Source organism: Lolium rigidum, chromosome 7, assembly GCF_022539505.1.
Source record: "Lolium rigidum isolate FL_2022 chromosome 7, APGP_CSIRO_Lrig_0.1, whole genome shotgun sequence".
NCBI lineage: Eukaryota > Viridiplantae > Streptophyta > Magnoliopsida > Poales > Poaceae > Lolium > Lolium rigidum.
The window spans coordinates 356,324,375-356,349,450 of record NC_061514.1 but is presented as its reverse complement, the minus strand read 5'-3'; the positions used below and the strand labels follow the sequence as shown (position 1 = coordinate 356,349,450).

The 25,076-nt window shown below is 43.9% G+C and overlaps 1 protein-coding gene across 1 annotated transcript; it reads left to right on the top strand.

The window, feature by feature from the left end:
• The first annotated feature begins 1,559 nt into the window (after positions 1 to 1,559).
• On the top strand, positions 1,560 to 11,830 carry LOC124670685 (importin-5-like). Its single transcript, XM_047207161.1, is given in 21 exon segments — positions 1,560 to 1,814; positions 1,817 to 2,815; positions 2,998 to 3,201; positions 4,121 to 4,225; positions 4,294 to 4,359; positions 4,486 to 4,650; positions 5,036 to 5,110; positions 5,188 to 5,342; positions 5,756 to 5,891; positions 5,974 to 6,043; positions 6,123 to 6,250; positions 6,341 to 6,397; positions 8,342 to 8,527; positions 8,614 to 8,706; positions 9,215 to 9,300; positions 9,374 to 9,440; positions 9,537 to 9,603; positions 9,692 to 9,828; positions 10,931 to 11,022; positions 11,102 to 11,168; positions 11,357 to 11,830. Coding segments are annotated over 21 exon segments (3,375 nt in total). The 3' UTR covers positions 11,522 to 11,830.
• Positions 11,831 to 25,076: the final 13,246 nt, after the last annotated feature.

Sequence of the window (25,076 nt, the reverse complement as noted above, 5' to 3'; positions counted from 1 at the left end):
CCTCTACTTCTAACTAAACCCTAGCCTATAACCCATAGGCATTGACAAGTTGATACCTTGTCACATGGCGCCTCGAGTTGCTCTGTAGCTGAAAGATACGGAGAACGGGTGCGGCCCCTGATTGCCGATGTGTCGTGGCATCCTTGCTCGAACTGTCGAGGATAGGCTTGCTGGTGCTGCCTTCACTCCTCACGGTGTGAGCTTCTTCGTCTCTTCCTTTGATCCCGGCCGTGGTGTCGGGATTTCCCTGGAGTCGGCCCTTGTATGCTTCGGGCGAAATTTTTAGGGTTGTCGCTGAATGGACACCCTCGGCAGTGCTGGCCTTTGAGTCGGGCGCTTACTCAGGCCCTAGGGAGAGCGTAGAGACCTCCGGAATCGATGGCGAGAGTGGGCCGCCACTCAGAAAGCGGCCTCCGCGTCGTGAGATGATGCCATAGAGAGTTTGGGTGAAGCACTGTCGCGGCGCGGCACGAGACTCGAAGGACCCCTTCGGCGGATCGGTCTGTTGACTCTGTGGCGTTGGTGATTCGAGTAAGAACGCCGCGTACGTGATCGGTACCGCCGATGACTTGCCTTGTGCCGATAAAGCTTCCTACGACGACACGGTCGAGGGTACTCTCGCCAAAGCCCTCTCGATAGGGGCTTAGGGTTGACGGAATCCTCGCAAGCCGGCACGAGACATCGGTTCACGATAAGCGGGGAGAGCGATTTACCCGTGTTCGGGGCCCTCACCGAGCACGACTAGGTTTACGTAGTTTTAGATCCGATCTTTCCTTGTTCGATCGCTTCCTTGTCTTGCCCGTCAAGGAACCTTCAGTGCACCGACCTATAGGGCCCATCTTGCCTTCGGTGTCTTCATGGGCCTCCAATTAATCAGCATTAATGATAGTAAGTGTAGTGCCCACGTCACAAAGGTTGGGAAACATCGAGATGCAGTTTTTTCAATGTGAATGTATGTATATTTGCTTAAAAAAAGTTCAAAATTGGAGGGAGAAAAATCCCGAGCTAGACACCTAGGACGCGCCAGTCATGTTCCCTGTCACCCACCCTGCGATCAATCATGCCATGGTGTTGAGATTGAGATGGTACCCGGCCGCCAACCTGTACACATCAATGGCCAATCATACCATCCATCCCCGTCTTCGCCTCCCCAGCACAGCACAGCACAGCAGCACGCCGCAGGAGCAGGGATCGGTAGATGGGAATGGGACTCGAGTCGAATGTCACACACAGGAAGGAGCCGCGATGGAAATAAAATCCTCTACCACGGGAATAATCAGACGGGGCAAAGGCAGGAGCCAGGAGGAAAGTAGACAGGGACACGAAAACCCGGGAAACCGTCCGAACCCAACCCCTCGGACCAAACCAAACCAAACCCCACCCCTCTCCCGAGCCGCATCTCCAAACCCTACCCATATGTATTATTAAACCCATCCCGAGTCTCCCTCTTCCTCTCTCCACCCTCTCCTCCACATTCCCGCCGCCTCCCCCCCGCCCCCGTAAACCCTAGCCGCCGCCGCGCCGCCGCCGCGCCGCCGCCCAGGCCCGCGCTCGATCCGATGGCGTCCGCTGAGGACCAGGCCGCCGCCGCCGCGCTGCTGGGCGGCGACCCGGCGGCCTTCGACGCGCTGCTCTCCACCCTCATGTCCGCCTCCAACGCCGACCGCGCCGCCGCCGAGGCCGCCTTCCACCGCCTCCGCGGCTCCCACCCGGAGCCCCTCGCGCTGCGCCTCGCCTCCTCGGTCGCCGCCCCCGCCACCCCCGCCGAGCTCCGCGCCATGGCCGCGGTCCTCCTCCGCAAGCTCCTCTCCCCTCCCCCTCCCCCGACGCCTCCTCCACCGCCGCGCCGGCCCCGCTCTGGCCGCTCCTCTCCCCGTCCGGCCAGAACGCGCTCAAGGCGCACCTCCTCACCGCGCTCCAGTCCGACCCGCCCAAGCCCATCGCGAAGAAGGTCTGCGACGCGGTCTCCGAGCTCGCGGCCCTCCTCCTCCCCGAGAACACCTGGGCCGAGCTGCTGCCCTTCCTCTTCCAGGCCGCCTCCACGCCCGACGCGCCCAACCTCCAGGAGTCCGCGCTCCTCATCTTCGCGCGCCTCGCCGACTACATCGCCGAGTCCCTCCTCGACCACCTCATGACCATCCACAACCTCCTCGCGGCCGCCCTCGCCCACCCCACCTCCCCCGACGTCCGCATCGCCTCCCTCAGCGCCGCCGTCAACCTCGTCCAGTGCCTGCCCACCAACGCCGACCGCGACAAGATGCAGGACCTCCTCCCCGCCATGATGCGCGCCCTCACCGACTGCCTCAACTCCTCCCAGGAGGCCTCCGCGCAGGAGGCCCTCGAGCTCCTCGTCGAGCTCGCCGGCGCCGAGCCCAGGTTCCTGCGCCGCCAGATCGCCGATGTGGCTGGAGCCATGCTCCAAATAGCAGAAGCCACGCAGCTCGAGGATGGAACTAGGCACATGGCCGTCGAATTCGTCATCACTCTCGCTGAGGCCAGGGAGCGCGCGCCAGGGATGATGCGCCGCCTCCCGCAGTTTGTCGGCAGGCTCTTCCAGGTGCTCATGCAGATGCTGCTTGATGTCGAGGATGACGCTGCCTGGCACACTGCCGAAACCGAGGACGAAGATGCCGGTGAAGGGAACAACTACGGGGTGGCGCAGGAGTGCCTCGACCGCCTCGCCATTGCCATTGGTGGGAATGCTGTTGTGCCCATTGCATCTGAGCTGCTCCCGCAGTACCTTTCTGCTCCCGAGTGGCAGAAGCACCATGCCGCGCTCATCACCCTTGCCCAGATTGCAGAAGGATGTGCAAAGGTTTGCAGCCTCTAATAACTTTGTCCTTCTCATTGTGTATGCAATACCCCTTTTTCTTTTTACTTCAAATCATCCTTGAAATGGCCTGATGCATATTTGATTATTTGATATACTTACTATCCCATTCATGAACCCTAGGAAACGAGATAACTTCCTCACTGCTTGCTGTTTGTTGCTCTCAGGTTATGCTTAAGAATTTGGAGCAGGTGGTTTCAATGATATTGAATGGATTCCAACACCCCCATCCCCGTGTCCGGTGGGCTGCAATCAACGCCATTGGTCAGCTGTCTACAGATTTGGGCCCAGACTTGCAGGTTCAGTACCACCAGAAGGTGCTGCCTGCATTGGCCAATGCCATGGATGACTTTCAGAATCCACGGGTGCAGGCAAGTGTTGAAATATTAGCATCATCAAGCTTAATCACTTGATGTCACACCCTTCAACTCCAAAATCCTTGTTTTTATTTATAACGAGTTTTAAATTGTTTTGACTGCTTATGTCCTGGGATCGTTTCAGCAGATCTTTTGATTGATAGAATTTAGTGTGTTCTGTACATGCTGAACTGAAACGTTAAAACTAGACTAGATAGGAGACATATTTCCTTCGACATGCAGACATTCTTCATCCATTATATAAAGAATTCAATCTACTTGTGCTCTAAGTTGTACCTAACTAGGTATTTCGTTATCTTTGTAGAAATAAGTGAACCACAACACATCTTTTTTTTGTTCTCTAGATATTTCTGCTATCTGTTGTACATTAGACAACTGGATATTTTACTTTCTGAATTGTTGTTATCAAGTCTATGAATGTATGCGGTCTTCTATGAGAAGTGTCTTACACAACTATCTTGATGTATGCTCTTAACCTGTAATTAAGCTGATTCAATACTAACTTAGTTTTCTGGATTTCACATAAAATTTTAAAATTTCTTATTATCCAATGTTTGCCTGGTTGGCTGGCCCCTTTGTGTCCCATCTTGATTATGTCACTACCTGCTTCTGTTAGCTCTGATTTTCCCCCATGAGTAACCTTACTCCACAACAGGGAAACTGTTTCTTAGGTACACCAGAAAAAAGGTTCAGCATTAGGCAAGCATGCATACGATACTGACATACTAACTCCGCTATTTAGTTGTTTACCATGCTTTTGAAACTGATGCTGTTTTAATGTTTTATCACTTTTCTGATTTTTGGTGTCCTTTTGTTATAGTTTAATAATTTGCGACCCTATGTATAATATGCATATTAGTTATTAATTAGTATTCTTATATTGATTTATTCGGTTTACCATTTTTCTTGACAGGCACATGCTGCGTCTGCTATCTTGAATTTCAGTGAGAATTGCACGCCCGAAATTCTGACACCGTACCTGGATGGAATTGTTGGCAAATTACTTGTTCTTCTTCAGGTATGCATTTAAGTTGCCTAGATTTGTGTCAGTAGAAGATGTGCTAACCTTTTCATGTTATTTTTCAGAATGGTAAGCAAATGGTGCAAGAGGGAGCATTGACAGCTTTAGCATCAGTAGCTGATTCATCGCAGGTAACTGTTCTTGTGGAAGTCAACAGCTATGTTCAGTAGCCTGCAATGTGCTGTAACAGTTTCATGATTTCTAATTAGCTAATCGTGATGACTTCATAACATTATACGATACACTTTGTCTTCCAGGATCACTTCAAGAAATATTATGATGCTGTTATGCCGTATCTGAAAGCTATTTTAATGAATGCAACCGACAAGTCTAATAGGATGCTCCGTGCCAAGTCCATGGAATGTATAAGTCTTGTTGGAATGGCTGTAGGCAAGGACAAATTTAGGGATGATGCCAAACAGGTTAGCATCCCCCATCTCATAATTTTGCAATGGACATTTATATCCTACTAGAACTCCTGTCAGTCAATTTCTGTGAATCCGTTTCAGTGCTCACCTGTTTTTCTCTTTGCATAAGAAATGGATGAACTGATTTATATTGGCAGAACAATACTTATTATTCTTTGAGTTTGTCTTATTCTCTCCTTTTCATGTGTATTATTGGTATTCCCTCCGTCCACAAATAAGTGACTCAGATTTGTCTAGATTCGCATGTATCTAAAAAGCGTCTAGATACATGCTTTGTAACTTATATCTGATTGTTTTATAACTGCACTTCTGACTTCCATCCAGGATGGCTGTATTTTGTTTTCGAGACATTTTTCCTGATGTACCTGATAATATGTAGGTCATGGAAGTACTTATGGCTTTGCAAGGAACTCCAATGGAAACTGATGATCCGATAACCAGCTACATGTTGCAGGTATGCTTCAGAGCCTGAAAATTGAGTATACTTGCATTATAATTTTTTTATAACCATCTTCCTGCATGTGGCAACAGGCTTGGGCCAGGCTATGCAAATGTCTTGGACAGGATTTTCTTCCTTACATGAGTGTTGTTATGCCACCACTGCTTCAGTCTGCTCAGCTGAAGCCCGATGTCACAATCACATCAGCTGAATCGGATGATGAAATAGAATCAGATGATGATGACAGGTTCGTGTCACCTTCTAAATATTTTTTTTTTGTAAAATCCTTGGAACAATAATTGGTCCCCTCAATCCTCGAAACCTCCGTGTAGACTACTGATGTGCTTGGTTCACTCTTCTGGATAAGAGTAACACGCTATATTCAACCTCACATTGAATACTACTGACAAAAGCCTTCCCAAAAAATGAATAGTACATGCAAATTGTTGTTCTCCTTTTGTCTAGTATAGTGTACAGCTCTAGGCTTAACTGTTTTACCCCACTATTTGGTATTTGTTTATATCCCCGTATCCACATAGTCCACATGAACTACCTTGTGGTTGGGACTGATATGCCCCTGCCCCGTTTGTGTTGGGTAGTAGTGCTTTTGACTGCATGTAATTTTGCAATAGCACCACTGAAGTTTTATATTTCATACAGCATTGAAACAATCACACTTGGTGATAAAAGAATAGGAATCCGAACTAGTGTGCTGGAAGAGAAAGCAACAGCTTGCAACATGCTTTGTTGCTATGCTGATGAGCTGAAGGAGGGGTTCTTCCCATGGATCGATCAGGTTTATTATCCCGTTCAGTAATCAATTTTCTGTTTTAACTTCTGATTACCAGCGTGTGTGATTGGAATGAATTTCCATTTAGGTTGCTCCTACATTAGTCCCTTTGCTTAAGTTTTACTTTCATGAAGAAGTGAGAAGAGCTGCTGTTGCAGGTATATTCATGCCCTACAATTATTTGTAATGTAGATTTTGTGTATACCTACTAACATTTTTTTGCAACAAATTATGCAGCTATGCCTGAACTGTTACGTTCGGCAAAATTGGCTGTTGAGAAGGGGCAGGCTCAAGGACGCGATGAATCTTACGTCAAACAATTATCTGATTTCATAATTCCTGCCCTCGTTGAAGCGCTGCACAAGGTTGTTGCAGAACCTTTGTCCCTAACTTACGTTGGTATTTATTTCACACATTGCCTCAATGCTAACAGCTTGCATCAATCTACCATACAGGAGCCAGAAACTGAAATGTGCTCATCCATGCTGGATTCACTAAATGAGTGTATGCAGGTTTGTGCTGTTTATGTTGTATACAATACTCAGCGATCTGTCTGGCTGCATGACTTGAGTCAGGTGTCAATTTTGGCGGGAGTATTTTTAGGTCCTAGATTCCAATTACAAACACTTGAGTTGAATCACTATGGGCAACCATCCTTTCATTCTGTATGGATTATATTGCGTTTGAGGGAACCAAAATTTTGATCTTATCCCAGCAATCCTCAGTGGACTAGTGGAGTCACCTTACAATGTTAGAGACTATCTTTAGGTCCTAGATTCTAACTAGTAACCATGTATGTGAAAAGCACGCCCCGTCTAATGCACATTGCATGGGAGGGGGGGGGGTTACATAAGGATGGAGGCTATTTTTAAAATAATACTTTTTACAATTTAATTTCATAAATAATACTCCCTCCATTCCTATATATAAGCCATATAGTTTTTTGAGAAAAAATCCAGAATATAAGGTTTATTGCGTTGCTACTTGTATGGACAATATTTTTGGAGATTTGATTAGGTTTACTTATCTTATGCAAAGTCCTCTATTAGCTCACGGCAATTACTTACGGTTAACCCTAGCCAAACATGGTGTAATTTTTCCTAAATATGCGTTTCTTAATTTCCGTGCCAGAAATTATATGGCTTATATTTCGGACCGGAGGGAGTACGTGTTTCTGAAAATTTTCAAAAAAAATATGGCCTCGGCTTCGACAAAATCGACTGCCCCTTATCAGCCTCGCAGAAAAAGGCACTTTTCAGCTTACGCAACCAACTAGGGCTTATTGACTTTGGCCAGGCCGATAAGGGCCAGTCGGTTTTGTCCAGGCTAAGGTTGTACTTCCTCCGATCCATATAATTTGATGTTAAAGTGGATGTATCTACAACTAAAATATGTCTAGATACATCTATATTAGCATTAAGTAATATGAATCGGAGGGAGTATTATTTTTGAAAGCATGTATTGTTTCTGAAATTAAAATTTTAAAAAGTATTATCTAATTTTTTTAGCCGGATGGAGTAATTCCGAACTGATGGAATTAATTGATAACTAAATATGGGATAACTAATTGAAGCATATCCTAATTAGTGTCGTGATGTCCGACATCACTGGAGCAACTTGGGCTGCTTGATTGAAGTAGTTTGATCTCTAGGATCCTCTGGTCTTGCCACAACTCGTGCTTTATATTGCATAGATATGTAGGAACAGTTTAGTTTAAATCAGTTTGGATGACCACCCTTACATTCTATATATTTATTGTGCTGTTGTGGGAACAAACTTTTTGGTTATCTAAACTGATTTAAACAGGGCGAGTCACACTATGTACATATAAATGACAGTCAGAAGATTCACATGTTGTAGACTCCATTGACTTACAGATTTCCTCACACTGTATAATTATTAGGCAAAAGTTGTTAGTGATGGTAATTACCATGAAGTTGCTACTTTCATAAGACATGCTTCTTACTACAGGCCAATGCACCCTTTGTATAAAAGTATGAAGACATCACCCTATGCGGAATAGTGTATAGCATGAAGATTAATATCTTGTAGACTTCATTAACTTTAGATTTTGTCACATTGTATAATTAGGTGAAAGTTGTTAGTGATAGTAATTACCATGAAGTTGCTACTTGCATAAGACAAGCTTTATAATGTACCCTTTATATAAAAGTATGAAGTCATCACCCTAAGCAGAGTAGTGTATAGCAAGAGATTATTTATTTTCCTTATTTATTACGTTCACAGTAGATTTTTTGCTGAAGCTTGAATGACCGGTGTGTCTTTCATGAAAACATTGATTTATTCTGGCGGACTCATTTTTTTAATGGATCAACCACTTGGGCTATCATCTATACCAAGTTACTCAATTATCTATTTTGTATGGCGCACTGTTAACCGTCGACATATAGAGAGTTTGCTTGATCAGATTTCTCACTGAACTTTCTTCTGAACAGATTTCGGGTCGTCTTCTTGATGAGAATCAAGTAAGAGCTATTTCAGATGAGATTAAGAATGTTATTATCGCCAGTGCAACCAGGAAAAGAGACAGGTCAGAGAGAACAAAAGCAGAAGATTTTGATGCGGACGAAGGAGAACTACTCAAAGAAGAGAATGAACAGGAGGAGGAAGTGTTTGATCAGGTTATGTTTCTTGACATGTTCTGGAATTGCCTCTGCCTCCTACAAGTTCATCTTTGAATTAATATTCTCTATTTTTGTACGTTCAGGTTGGCGAATGCCTAGGAACTTTGATTAAAACCTTTAAAGCTTCTTTCTTGCCGTTCTTTGATGAGCTTTCTGTGTACGTTACACCGATGTTGGTAAGTCGACTGAATCCTGCCTTGTTTGTGCATGTGTATTGTGTTGTGGACACACATATGTTTTTGTTCAGTTGCAATTCTTGTTAGAAGTTTTATTTAACTAAATTAGCTAGAGAATATGTTTAAGGTCACACAGAAGTAGGGATCAAATATTGTGTTGATTTTTTTTTTCATATTCTTGGCTGGTTTTTGTTTCTTTCTTTCGGGGAAGAATTGTTTAAGAGGACCAAATGCTTTTCTGCAATTGAACTTTCCATTTCTGAAAATCTTAGAACTAAGGTGGCAACTAAATTAGTATGTAAAACATTTTTTTAGCTTTGATGTAAACAATTACTTGTAATCTTGCAGTTTGCCTACCCCTCTCCTTGGTCTCTTCATTTAGAATTTACATGATGTCAAAGAATTATGGTTATGGCCATTATGTTGTATCAGGCCTATTTCTGTTGGGATGTCTCCATTAATATCTTGGTATCCTATTTAAGTGTTTTATTTCATCTTTAATTTCTAGGGAAAGGATAAGACAGCCGAGGAGAGAAGGATAGCTATCTGCATATTTGATGACATTGCAGAGCAATGTCGTGAGTCTGCTCTGAAGTACGTTTCTTTACATTAGTTATGTGTAAACTGGGTTTTAATTATAACTAACTATGTCTTTTTGCCTGAGCAGGTATTATGATACCTATGTTCCGTTCCTTTTGGAAGCATCCAATGATGACAATTCAGATGTTCGGCAGGTCTATTTATGTTCTCATTATGCCTTAGTTATTTGTCCCATTTGTTGTTTTTTCAAACGTGGCACTGATGCAGTGACTAAATGTTTGTTGTTTTAGGCTGCTGTTTATGGGCTGGGAGTGTGTGCTGAGTTTGGTGGTCTTACTTTCCGTCCTCTAGTTGGAGGTAAGTTCAGGATCTTGTGGCTCTACAGTTATACATGCCTTTTGAAGTCGACCCATCAATATTAATATAATAATGCTTTTAAATTCAGAGGCCCTGTCAAAGTTGAACAACCTTATCAGACATCCAGAAGCACAACATCCTGATAATATTATGGCATATGACAATGCTGTTTCTGCGCTTGGAAAAATATGTCAGTTCCATCGTGATGGTATTGATGGGGCTCAGGTATATGCTTAAATCTCACTTCCACTGTGAAGAGACTCAACATTCTGGCACCTTTGATTTGTAGGATAGGATTTGAAAATTCTGGCATGTGAAAAAATGCTGGAACTTAATATCATGACAGGTGAAATCGTACAGGAAAACACAGGAATCTGTAATCAAAATTGTTTTGTTGCGTCACAGGAACAAAGCCTAGAAATTTTAGGAGGGATCTGGTTTCTTGCTATAGTTGTCTTTAGGACAAAGGAATTTCTTTGGTGTTGGAGTCAATGGGAAACCACCTTTGAAAATTGCATGCTAAGTAGATAGATTATTAAGACCTTCGAAAATTGCATGCTAAGTAGATAGATTATAGAAAATATCCTATGATTTGATCTTTCCAAACCAAACAAGCTCCCTTGAAAATTTCCTAGGGAATCGAATCCTCCAAAATTCCCGTGCATTTCTTTTGAACCAGAGAGGCCCCAAGGTTCTCTGCTATTGTTTTGCAATAGTGGATGCACATACCATGCACAAGAGCATGTGGGTTGTCAAATTGAATTGAATGCAAGAGAATACTGTTGCATTTTTAAATTCAGAGTAAAAAGTTTTAATTCCGAGGGAAGTATTGTTATGGAGTTCAAAGTTGTAGCTGAATAGAGCTAACCTCTGCCTTTTCTGTTGTACTAGATCTTTTATGGGAAACTCTCATTTGCAACTAGTTGCACCCGCAACCCATTTTTTTTGTGACACTTTCAAGTTTCCAAAAAATGCAAACTAAAATTCTAGACAAACATTGTGTTGTATCTTGTGCATCTGTGAAGTTTCATCCAAAAATATGTCAGAATGTGACCTGTGTAAAAAAGAGAAGACATACGTAAATAGTGTCACGTACTGTTTACACATCATTTGTTCTTTTTGTGTAGGTCACATTTTGACATTTTTTTGGATGAAACTTCACAGATGCACAAGATACAACACAATGTATGTCTAGATTTTTACTTTGTATTTTTTGGAAACTTGGAAGTGTGCCAACAAAAAATGGGGTGCGGGCGCAACTAGTTGCGGAATATTCACTCTCATCTTTTATGGTCTAAAGTCTAAACTGTGTATATATTGTTCTCAGGTCATTCCAGCATGGCTTAGTTGCTTGCCTATTAAAGATGACAAGATTGAAGCAAAAGTTGTACATGATCAGCTTTGTTCGATGGTGGAAAGGTATCTGCTCTCTTATCTTAGCATCACAGCAACATTTGTGTCTTTTTTAAGTTTATATAACCTGCTTTTTTATGTTCAGGTCGGACACACAAGTTCTTGGACCTCATAGTCAGTATCTTCCTAAAATAGTTTCTATATTTGCTGAGGTAATTTCCAGACTTTTGTGCTTTGCTCGTATTGCTGGATGAAACAGTGACAATTGAACAGATGTCTGTTTTGATGTGTGAATTTGTGTAGTAGCGGTTTTTTTTTGCTAGCAGTTCATTTTGATATATTTGAACTTAGTTTTCTAAGAATACTTGCAAATGATTTTGAATTTTGGTTTTATATGCAGGTTCTGTGCAATGGAAAGGAGCTTGCAACAGATGAAACAACCAACCGGATGATCAATGTTTTGAAGCGATTTCAGCAGACATTGCCACCTGATTTTCTTGCCTCAACATTTTCCACCTTGCAACCACAGCAGCAGCTTATGCTACAGTCCATCTTATCCACATAGTTTCTCTTTTTGGTCCTGTGGCTGCAAGGGTCGGGCTTGCTTTTCTTTATATGATTTGTCAGTCTTACTGTCAACCATTTTTTTGTGTGGAATCCTTTTCTGGGGGAGTTCATTTGTGAATGCGTTGTCGCTTCAAGGAATTGGTGGTCGCCATTTCATATGGTTTTGATGTAGAGTGTATATGATCTTGTATTGAAACATGATTTTGGGATGTGCTGCGTCAAAGATGTAAGGGAAATGGCGAAATTTGTTGTCGGTTGAGTTGAAAACAATGGTGCATCAGTTTTGGTAATGATTATTATGTTGTGATGTTGCCCTTTGTTGTGCATTGGTGTTGATGGGTGCATAATGCTTATGTCAGCTCTTGGTTGCTACCTTAAACTTTGTATTAACATGTGATAATTCGACACTGTTTCTACCAGTACTGTTTTCCAAAAGTTATATATCAAACCTAATAACGTGTTCTAGAGACCTTCAGTGTTCTACGAGACTTTCATTATCAATTAAGCTTAAAATAATTGTCAAGAGGAGTTTGGTTTCCCGCAAACCTTTTTCTTGGCTCTGCTGATGCAAAAATTGGGTGTTTGTTTGTCAACTGGGTTGGGCGATCTTTGCTGCAACAAATCTTAAAGCACCCTCGGTATAGGCTTGCAAGGCACACTTGAATTGAGTGTTGACGCAGTACATGTGCTGGTAGTCCCTAGCTGGTAGGTGCAAAGAGAGGGAAGAAATCCATGGGTAAAGCCACCCTCGGTACAGGCCCGCAAGGCACACTTGAATAATCGAGCGTTGTCGCTGTGACAGGTGGCGCAAAGAGAGGGAACTTGTGTGTGCGCTAGCTGCCTGGCTCATAGCGGGAGCTAGAAAATTGGCTCCGTTGTTTGGTGTAAAATGTATCCTCAGTATCTAATTAGTTGGTCACCATCATTGGAGAAAAAGAAAATCCATCCTAACTTATCCTCCCAGGAAAGGAAACGACTGCGATTTAGATTTACGACACCGGCAGTTTCGACTTTGTAGATCTCCGGCACCGGCTCCATCACTCTCTCGTCTCCCCTAGCGACGGCGGTGGGCCTCGCAGATCCACGAAACCGGCAAGCCCTCATCGTCTCCACTATACATCGGCATTTCTCGGGTCAAACCGAACAAAGACAGATGCATAAAACCTAGGCCCAAGCCCGAGCCGACTGTTGGGTCAAAAAATCAGGCCCATGCTTATCTTTGTCAAAGGAAAAGCCCACCAGGCCTTAGGCCGAGCCTTTTCCCTAATAATTCACAGAAAACCTAGGCCCAACCTAGCTGTCGGGCTCAATATTCAGCCCCATGCACGACTAGCAGGTATGGTCGGGTAGGGCTTGGCCCATGATTTTTGGGTCGGGCATTGCTGCCCATTCCTAGCTATAGTCTCCACCACACTCTTTTCTTTGTTGTCTCCGGCAACATGTCGCCATCTTCAACCAAGGCTATAAGCACCTATAAGCCCCCTCTCCCCACCGTTAGCTCGTTACTTTCAACTTGTGGCCGAATTCGCTCTTACTTATGTACATCGACTTAATTAGGATGGGTAATGAAACTTTTCGTTCTCATAGGTGTGATTTTGGCCTGGATGCTTTTGATCCGCCGGAGAGGGATTCGTCACAATGCTAGGTCCTCCAGCACATCCAATGTTTGAACGCAATGGAGAGAGGATGGAAAATCTGAACTACATCTACAAGCAATGTTCCTTCATGTTCTTGAACATAACTAGAGATTTCAAGTGATCCACAACACATGGAGGAGATCGAGTGAGACAATATACATGTAATTCAAGCAAGTCTTGTATGCTATTCGAAAGCTCAGAGGAGAGATGATCAAGCCGCGATATGCTCATACTCCCCTAAAGATCAAAGATAGATACCGATGGTTTCCATGTTTCAAGGTGAGAAACTCCAACTTGTAGTCCATGACAAGATTTTATTGCACTATTTGTTCATGTCATGTTAGGATTGTGCTAGGGGCAATTGATGGTACCCATGTGACAGCTAGAGTGCCCAGAAGCGATTCTCATGCTTAGAGAGGAAGCACTACACCAACAAAAATATGCTTGCGGCTGTTGATTTTGATATGAGGTTCACATATGTGTTATCTGGATGGGAAGAATCAACCCATGATGCAACGATTACGACTAACAATTTGGAGAGACCTAATGTCCTCAAAATCCTAGAGGTTAATTTCTACCTTGATAATGCTGGATATGCTTACTTCCCTCGTACTCTTCCACCCTTCAGGCCAATAAGGTACCATCTCAATGAGTTCTCAGCAAGGCACTACCCAAAAACTGCGAAGTAACTTTTCAATCTCAGACAATCAAGCCTTAGAGTGACGATCGAGAGGGCTTTCAGTGGTCTGAAGAACATGTTCAATATCCTTGTTTAAAGCCATTCCATCCTTTCTCCACCCAAGTTAAGTTAGTTCTAGCATGTTGCATTCTGCATGCACAACTCGATCTTACGGTGGGGTCTTGACGAGTTCTCCCGGATGAGGACGACATGATGCTGGACATGGTGTCGGTCTCAATGGTAGTCACGCGTGGAGGAACAAGAGGCGGGAGTGAGCTGATGCTATAGGCACGGCAAGCTCTGAAGAGGAAGAAGTGAAGAAGTGAGAAGATTGCCGTGCCATCCTATTCTATGAAGTACCTATGTTTGTACACGCAAAAAAAAGTACCTATATTTGTGTGTATAACTAGAACTTGTTAATAGCTTAGTAGTACCCTGGTGAACTCCTATTTGATAGTAGCTATGTAACATCTTGACGAATTGCTATTTTCTAGTTGTTAGGACTAAACGCCCTTAATTTACTGGTGCATGTTAGTTCGATATGTTGCTTGTTAGTTTATAGTACTCCATGGTAAGATCACCACTTGCCAGAAGTGGTTAGCACAACACTAGACACTATGCAACCAAACAAATTGAATTTCCATCTTCAAAGCCAAAGTCCAACTTTATTAGCAGCCAAACATAATGCACAAATAAGCTAAAAATAAATTAATGGCTACCAAACTAGATGTATAAAATGACTTTAGACTTGATCCAGTAAATCATGAGTCAAGAGAGAAGATCTCCCTATATGCAGAAAGGATGAGAGCAACTAAAAGTTGCTCTTTGGCGACCCATCAAAGGAGGACGCATCTCCGATTCTGACGGATACCATCAAAGGGGAGAAAGCCCAAGCTCCAGTCGATTTGGGCAGATATTGTTACACTTCCCAAACAAATAAAGCAGCAAGCGTCATTCAAAAAAAAAAAAGCAGCAAGCAAATTTCAGATGCATGCACCAAAGGAGAAGAAAGGAATATACAAAAAAGAACCAGACGTACCTTTCAGATAATCTTTTCTGTATCAGGATTTGACATCATAAACTGCATTTGAATTGTTCCTCAGAGAGGATAAGCACCCAGAGCACGCGACTGGAATATCTCCATCTCCTCCGAGTTCATGGCGGCTCCCAGCACAGGACAAATCTGAATCGAATCTGTACCAATAGATGCGAGAAGATGCCTCTCTTGACGTTTGTGCTGCACAAAAAGTGGTCTTTTGTCTTGTTTTGGGCGAGTAGTCTACGGGGCTCGACAAGGGATCGCACCTTGACAGCGATAAAGAAAGCATCTGCGCTGCTTATAAAACAACGGCCATTAGGATGGACCTCTTTGGAGCCATCTCTGAGTCTATAAAAAAAGGAATTAGTTATTAGTACTCCCACAGTGAGTGCACTAGTCTTAATGCTCAATCAACAGGAGAAATTAAAATATGGTAACGTGGGAGCTGACAACTTGACAAAACTCACCTTTTTCGATCGATGATGTTAGCACGACTTTAAAAATGGAGAGGATCGTCATTTTTGCTCACGACAGAAATGCAAGTTTATTTATGGGTACACCAGAAAAGGACTTGTTCCATTAGACTAGCAGTGCCGTCCCTTTAGCTGCTGAGATTGGAGAAGAGCTTTGTCATCAAGGTTGTTTCAGTCTTAACCATCTTGTGTTTTTATTATACTCTCGCAGGTAAACTGAAATATAATTTCTTCAAGGACACGACTAACAACGGCGCCTTCTCCATCACGGGCGGTCATTCGCCACTTGGCGAGCAGAGAGGTACTTTCTCTTCCTCAGATTTCTAGTGGATTTTATTTCCAGATTTCCTCTTTTCGAGAATCACTTTGTTGTTAGGCAATTTATTATATAAAATGCGATCCATAGTGCACGTAGTAAAAAAAAAAGTTTGCTCCGGTGCAATTCCCTTATTCCAAAGTTAGACAAACTCAAACACAAAAACGGTTGATACCCCTTCATAACTAAAGGTATGATGTTTTTTTTAGAAACTAACCGGGTATACGTAGGCATGCAGCCTTGTACAGACCCGTATGGATCAACTTATTTGTACGATGTACCATACGTATAGATAGGGTACACCGTTGTCGGCTCATCGGCGGCGACGTAGCCGGTGGTCGTGGCCGTGGGGAGGGGTGGGGGGGTGGGGGGTGGGGAGCATGTGCTTGCCGACCAGGCGGCCACGAGGCATGCGGGACGGTGCAGGCCTCCACGAGCCTTGGCAAGGCCTCGGCGGCGGTGCAGTGGTGCGATGTGTCTTAACACTAGCCGAACTATCTGTCTCGAGACTACCCGAACTATCTGGCTCCCTTTTAGCAATCTTGCTGGACACATGCCGGACCGTCTGGCGTCCTCTTGGCCAAACAAACCTGTGAGTATTTGGGTGTTTCTTCGTGGAACAGACTATTTTGCGCTACCGGCGAACTGTCTTCTAAACGGGATATGTATACCCGTACGTTAGTATAGTGGGCTTGGATATGGGTTTAGGAGGGTTCACAGTTAAGTACTTAATCAATTAGCTAATTACCCAAGAACCAAACTAAGTTTAGGAGGAAGGGACTGGAGCAAGCATCGTAATAAAAATGTGCATCAGCCAAGGGCGCGTTTGGTTGCTTGGGCCGATTTTCTGCATGACTGCGCCAGCGAGATGGGAGCCCCTGCGCGTCGCAAATGGGCCATGGGCCACTTTTGGCGGGTCGTTTGGTAGCATGTGAGGTCTTTTGCGCGCCGGAGAAGGAACCTAGTCCCCATCGTTTGGTTACCCGTTTCCAGCCCATTCTTCCGTGCTCGTGCAGCCCACAGCCTGTTTGGTTGCAGATAGCTCAGTGCAGTGGTAACCCCTTCACTAAGTGGTGAGGTTACCCAGTACTGAATAACATCACACATGAGATTCAGTTCAAGATGCTGGTAATACAATCAACTACTACTTAGTGGGCGATGCATCACGAATGAAGCAACTACTTCGTGATGCATCACATGTTCATCACAAGGGGTTAGTATATACCACCTCGAACAAGTTCATCATTACAAACCGGGGATCAGGTTGTAGCAAGTCCTAGCTAATGGAAGGATACAAGATCACCTCCGAAAATCAGCGGATCATGAGAAGGAAGCAGAAGCACTAAGCATGAAACTGGTTGCGGAGCCAGGTCCTTAGCCAGCTCCTCATCTCCGGTGGCTGCAGCTTACGGTAGACGGCATACTCGGCTTCATTGTCTGCAATGAAGTCGATAGCCCTGACCAGCAAGTTAGGCTGGAACAGCTACGCCTTGCAGATGAACCGGGGAGTGAAGATCGTCTTCATCTGAGCGTAGTTGGTGATCGGGGTGCCGACGTACTGACGGTGCTTCGGGTAGCGCTGCAATCCACAAGGAACAACTGCTAGGGCGGCTCTCTCACTGATCTATACAAGAACTCAATGAGGCTTCGTACCTGGATGTACTCGTCCGCCGCCCCTTCATCACCGCCGTAGAAGCAGCAACCATCTTCGCTCCAGTCCAGAATGCGATCGGGTTTCATCTTCATGATGACGCTCCACTTCGTCCTCCAGTTTCCGATGTGGTTGTACAGCTGAAGAGTGGTGACATGTACGCCGGCGAATGCATGAATATCCGCGGCTACCTTCTTCATCTGCTGCTCCTTGAATTCCATGTTGAAGTAGACGCTGCTACGGACGAGCTGAACCAACCGGTTTAGTACAAACTCTGATAGCTCAGGTTTCCAAACCATGGCTGGTTTGCTTGCAATCAGACATGGCTGAGCATTCACAGTTGGCGCAGACAGATCAGGGGAGCCCAAACGTATGATCGCCTACATGACAAACACTAGCAGATTAATGAACTACCACATGGAAATCCTTAAGCACTAGCAGATCAATGAACTACCACATGGAAATCCTTAAGCACTAGCAGATCAATGAACTACCACATGGACATCCTTAAGCACTAGCAGATCTATGAACTACCACATGGAAATCCTTAAGCACTAGCAGATCAATGAATTACCACATGGACATCCTTAAGCACTAGCAGATCTATGAACTACTAGTACCACATCAATGAACAACGAGGTAGGTAAGATCGACCTTACAGTTAAAGGAGACACACGCAACACCGAGGTAGGGGGACCCTGGCGAAGATGTAGGCATCACCACCGTCCCAGTGGAAGATGCAGGCAACACCACTGTCCCCGTCGTAGAGTCAGATGGAACCTGGAAAACCTCCACAACCTCCACCGGCGACGAAGGAATGTTCTACAATGGATTCGTTCAGACCCCGGTTGTGTACCCAAAAGATCTAGATCTAAGGCTATGGTTTGCAGAAACTTACCACAACCAAAGTCATCGACGCAGACAAAGAAGACGACCATCCTCCGCGGCCAGTAGCCGCCGCCACAGCCGCCGTCGCCGCCGCAAGCATCGCCGACCGTGCGGGTGAGGTAGAGCCGGCCATGTCGCTAGATCGGGGACGGTGGATGAGCTCAAAATGGGGGGAAATGGGGGATTTGGATTTGACGGTGAGAGAGCCGCCCTTATATATAGGGGCGAAAATTCAAGCGCGGTGACCGAATTCAGCCCGCCGAGATTTCGCCGTCCCGCGCGAGCTCCCGCCATCTCCCGCGGTAGCTCTGCGAGGACGCCGCGTTCTCCACTTGTGCGGAAACGGGGGTGGCTCGTTAGAAACGGCCGAACCGGGTGTTCCTCCAGGACTTGGCCCGAGGGTGCTTTGAGAAGCGGTTCGTGCAGGAACACAACCTCGATCAGGTAACCAAACGGATCAAAAAAAGCTGGACAATGCGAGCCAAGGAGGATGCAGACAACCAAACGCGCCCCAAATGCAGTGCAACTTGAGTAAGTGCAAACGCAAGAGCAGGAAAATGGAAGGTCATGGACTCATGGTCATCCAAACACGATCAAATGTACTACACAGGAGGAGCATGGAAAACGTAGTGCAGCAAGAGGCAGGATAAAACATGCACTCATGGCAGCACTTCTAACGCAGTACATCGAAATGCACTGTAAAACGGGCGCTCATGACAGGATATCAAATCAGAGTGTACCGGAAGGCATGCTAAACACAGTGCATAACATCCAAAGTTCCAAACACGGTGCATAACATGCGCTACGGGCAACACATGCCAAAACATAGCTCCTTTGGTAGCCTGAGCCAATATTTTACACCACTGCGTTAGTGGGAAAAAAAGCAAACGTTCGAGGTGAGTCATGAGCCAGAGTTGTTTGGTCGTCTAAGCCGCTCATTTTTGCACCGGGTAAGGAAGCGAGTCCCCATTATTTGGTTCTTCACATGTTTTTTCTAGCCTCACCTATATGACATCATGGTGACATTACCTCACCCATCACAAGCATGAGCACGTCGCCGACCACAAAGCAACCAACCACCATGGCACCGCTGGTAACGCCAGTCACAAGCATCACCACGTCGCCGACCACGAAGACGAAGACTACCATGACACCGCCGATCACAAGCATCACCACGTCGCCGACTACGAAGACGAACACCACCATGACACCGCCGTTCATGCCCGTCACAAGCATCATCGTGTCGTCGACCACGAAGACGAACACCACCATGACACCACCGGTCACGCCAGTCACAAGCATCACCACGTCGCCGACCACGAAGATGAACACCACCATGGCAACGCCGGGCACGCCGGTCACAAACATCACCACGTCACCGACCACGAAGACAAACACTACAATGACACCGCCAGTCACAAGCATCACCACATCGCTGACCACGAAGATGAACACATGACACCCCCATTCACGCCCGTCACAAGCATCACCATGTCGCCGATCACGAAGCTAAATACCACCATGACACCACCGGTAAAAAGCATCACCACGTCGCCGATCACAAAGGCGAACATCACCATGCCGCCACCACCATGGATTATCACGTCTCACTGTTGGAGATATACCCAAGAGGCAATAATAAAAGTGTTTATTGTTATATCTTAGTATTCATGATAAATGTTTACATCTCAAGCTATAATTGTATTAACCGGAAACATTAATACTTGTGTGTTTTGTAAACATAAAGGAGTCCCTAGTAAGCCTCTTGTTAAACTAGTTTGTTGATTAATAGATGATCATGGTTTTCTGATCATGAACATTGGATGATACTAATAACAAGATTATATCATTAGGTGAATGATGTGATGAACATACACCCATAGTAAGCGTAGCATATGATTAAGTCATTAAGTTTGTTGTGCTTCAAGCTTTAAGATACATAGTAACCTAATCCTTCGACCATAAGATCATGTTAATCACCTACACCGGATGGATGCTTTGATGACACCAAACACTACTTCGTAAATGGCTTGTTATAAAGGTGTCATTAAGTGTTCAGAAAGTATAGGGTTGAAGCACGTGGATCAAGTGTGAGATTTGTCCATCCAAATGACGGATAGATATACTCTGGGCCCTCTCGGTGGAATGTCATCCAATTAGCTTGCAAGCATGTGACTGGCTCACAGGGGATGTCATATCACGGTACGAGTAAAGAGTACTTATCGATAACGAGGATGAACTAGGTATGGAGATACCGACGATCAAACTTCGGATAAGTAAAATATCGCAAGACAAAGGAAATCAGTACCAGATGTAAATGGTTCTTTCGATCATGAAGTCATTGTTGAATATGTGGGAGCTATTATGAATCTCCAGGTCCCTCTATTAGTTATTGATCGGAGAAGATTCTCGATCATGTCCGCATAGTTCACGAACCATAGGGTGACACACTTAAGATTCGATGTCGTTTTAAGTAGATATGGAATATGGAATGGAGTTCGAATATTGTTCGGAGTCTCGGATGAGATCCAGGACATCACGAGGAGTTCCGGAATGGTCCGGAGATTAATATTCATATATAGGAAGTCACATTCCAAGTTTGGAAATGGTCCGCTGCATTTATGGAATGTTGTAGAAGATTCTAGAATCATCCGAAATAAATCACTATGGCAGGTATAGTCCCGGAGGGACTCCACCAGCCCTAGCCAACCCACCAAGTGGGAAGGTGGAGTCTATGGTGGACTTCACCTTGTTTTCCGTCCATAGAAGAAGGAAAGGGAGAAATCCCTTTCCATCTAGGTTTCCAATTTTGGTAAGTTTGGGAGTTGGACTCCAAAGTGGTTTTTGGGGGAACCCTAGGTTTTCCACCTATATATAGAGGAGGAGAGGGAGGGGTCTGAACACACAAATCCATCCGCACCACCAAGGGGTTCCCAGGCCAGCGTCCCAAGTGCCCCCCTCTCCCAAACCCTAGCTACTCCCTCCTCCTATTTCTCCCGCGGTGCTTACGACGAAGCGCTGTTGGAGATCTCCACCACCACCGTCACCACACCGTCGTGCTGGCGGGATTCCGAGGAGGATCTACTACATCCGCTGCCCGCTGGAAAGGGGAGAAGGACGTCATCATCAACACCGTACGTGTGACCGAGTGCAGAGGTGTTGCACGATTGTGGCACCATCAAGATCTTCTACGCGCTTTTGAAAGCGGCAAGTGATCGACTACATCCACTATGAGATTTATCTCATTAACGCTTAGCGATCTTCGAGGGTATGTTGATCTTCACCTCGTTGCTATCATCTACTAGATTAGATCTTATCTTGTTATTCGTTGTTGCGGTAGGACTTTTTTTTGTTTTCTATGCTACGAATCCCTACAGTGGTATCAGAGCCGTGTCTATGCATAGATTGGTTGCACGAGTAGAACACAATGGTTTTGTGGGCGTTGATGCTTTTTGTTGTCTCTTGTTTATCGTGTACTTTGCATGTTGCGGCATGGTGGGATGAAGCGGCCCGGTCTAACCTTACATGACCGCGTTCATGATACTTGTTCCACGCTTGACATGTAATTTGTATTGCATAAGTGGCTTTGCGGGTGTCAGTTTCTCTCACCATAGTTAAGATCCAATTTATAATTTACAATTTACAACACTTGTATCAGCGTTGTGATTCATGTTCGTAGGTAGATCGTATCTTACTAGAAAACCCTAAACCACGTAAAATATGCAAACAAAATTAGAGGCGTCTAACTTGTTTTTGCAGGGTTTGGTGATGTGATATGGCCATGATGTGATTATGAATATATTTGATGTATGAGATGATCCTTATTGTATTGTGGCAACCAGAAGGATCCTTATAGTTGTCTTTATATTTCATGTAGTAAGTTTTATTTCAAAGTAGTTGTAATAGTTGCTACACGTGGTGGACAACCATGAAGACGACGCCATGGACATTGACGCCCCGCCGACGATGATGGATATCATGCCCGTTGATGATGGAGATCATGCCCGTGCTTTGGAGATGAAGATCAAAGGTGCGAGATAAAAGGGCCATATCATATCACATTATGAATTGCATGTGATGTTAATCTTTTTTATGCATCTTGTATTGCTTAGATCATGACGGTAGCATTTTAAGATGATCCGACTCATTGTTTCGAAGCATCACATGATGATCGGGTGTGATAGACTCAATGTGTGCATACAACGGGTGCAAGCCAGATTTTCACATGCGGAAACTAAGGTTTAACTTGACGAGCCTAGCATGTACAGACATGGCCTCGGAACACGGCAAACTGAAAGCTTAAGCATGAATCATATAGATGATATGATGAACATGTTGATGTTTGCCATTGAAGATACATCATCTCTCGTGATGATCGAACTTGGTGTAGTGAATTTGGTTCGTGTAATCACTAAGACAACATGAGGGATGTTGTTTTGAGTGGGAGTTCACCTAGTTAATTTAAGAATTAATAGTAAACTCAATTTATCCTGAACAAATTCTAAATTGTATTTGAATTAAATTTTGTAGAATTGACATTTGTTTTGTACTTTACGCTAGGCTTGTAATTGATATAAAAACACTGTTAAATTTGACAAGTAACTTTGCGGACTAGTACCATATCGTTCAAGAATCAGGAAATGGTTAAGTCCTATTGCAAAATTTTGGTAATCCTCAAATTGCTGATTCGAAAAGCAATGGTTTCAATTAGTATCTAAAATTATCTTGTCTCCGTGAAATTTGATGTTCAAATCCGTTTGAAAAGTAAGAAACTGAAAAGTTTGTTTTCAGAAATAAGCAAGGTGTGAGATATATGTGATATCTAAGACCTTATTACAAGATAGTATAATTTAGTGAGACTACATAAACTCATAAGTTTTATGGGAATGTACGAAGGTTGAAGACGCTAGGCGTCTCGATCCTCCAACTAGTTGGGCACTAACGTTATTCACATATCCATGTAAGCCATAGTAGCTTCATCATGAAGGTTTCATGATTTGATGGATAAAATTATGAGTGAAATTGTTCATCACATTAAAAAGTTACTAATAGTGAAATCCGGAACACTTGTCATGTGATGATCAATTTCAAAGTGCGAACCTCAAGGTTATTGGTATTTGACCAACAAGCCTAGAAGTTATTCATGTTGAAGTGTTTTTCTGAAATATGAGGAAAGTCGAAAGAGAAACTACAAAAAGATTTTGGCAGAAAGAAAGAAAAGACTAGAAATTCTAGCTCAGGTGTATATAGATGATATACGTGTTATGAATGTATTCTTTGGTTGGTCACACAATGAAATTCTTGGGTATTTGTACCATATTGGTTGGTATGAGATGTAATGCAATACAACCCAATACAAGAATACAATGGCCTAAGTGTCTGACAATGAATGTGGTAATAATGCACGTCTGGAACAAAATAAAATGTTATTGTGTTCGTCGTTGGCATTCTACCTAGTTTTTTAGATTTATCATAAAGAACTTAATAATTATTATTTTTCTCTGGTCAAATGAAAACAATGAGTTGTTCAAATTATGACCGTACTCCATGTACGATGGATAAGTTATTATAAATCTTAATGGTGAAACAAACATGCATAACACTGGCGCTAAAATGCCATAAGGCAAATGATTTGAATCCCACTTATTTGTGGAACCGCCATTTAGGTCATGTTAGAAAGGAACGCATGAAGAAACTCCATGCAAATGGATTTTTGGAGTCATTTGACTTTTGAATCGTTTGGCACTTGCAAATCTTTTCTAAAGAAAATGACTGACATACCGTTCATAGGCCAATAGTTGAACGGGCAACTAACTTAGTGGAAACATACATGATGATGTATGTGGTTCATTGGGCATAGTTGTGTGCGGAAGATTCTTCTACTTCATGAAAACTTCCAACGATGAATTGATTGTATATATTTGGATAAATTAATTCGACAAGGAAGAAGTCTGAAACATTTGAATAGATTCAAATAATTTTCAGCATGAAGTGGAAATCATCGTAATAGAAAAGTCAAATATCTATGATTGGATCATGGTGGAAATATTTGAATTATGAGTTTTAATGAACATCTAAGAGAGTTACGAAATTATTTCACAACTCACGTTTCTTGGAGCACTTTAGTTATGATGGAGTGTTCGAAAGACGTATCCAAACCTTGTTGAATTAATGATGATATAAAATAAAATAATGCCATTATATTTTGCGAATTATGCTTTATAGAGATTACCGCTTTTACACTAAATATAGTGTCATCATAATCCGTTAAAATGACACCATATGAGTTATGACATGGGTATAAACCCTAATAGTCCTTTCTTAAATTTTGGTATGCATAGCATAAGTAAATAAGTTTACAACTAAAATCGGATGAATGTCTTTGTTGGTTATCCCAGAGAACAAATTGAGAATTCTTTCCACTATGAAGTCAAAGACAAAAATGTTCACTACAAGAAAAGTTGCCATGGCCGACGAAGTTGAAGTCGCGCCGTGGTTGCTGGTGTACCATGGCCGACGATTTTGGTCCCTCCGTGGTGCATGTCAAAACTTTTTTTTTCTCGTTTTTGAGGCCACCTAGCCCGACGAAAGCGGCCAAAACGTCGCGTATGGTGGCCCGGGACGTGGTGCATCGCGAATTCTCGGGTTCGCCGGCCGAGTCAACGCAAATCCGCACCGCCGAGGGATGTAGGGCCCAGATGGCAGCCTCTCTGGCATTGTTTTTTTCTCGATCGCGCCATCTTGTTCAACGTTCTCCGATCGAGCCGTTTACGATGCAGGATCATGGGTCCCGCATGTCATCCTCTATGAACCAAAATTCTTTCTATTCTTGGATTTTTTTTGACCCCCGATTTCCGGCTACTTCCTTTT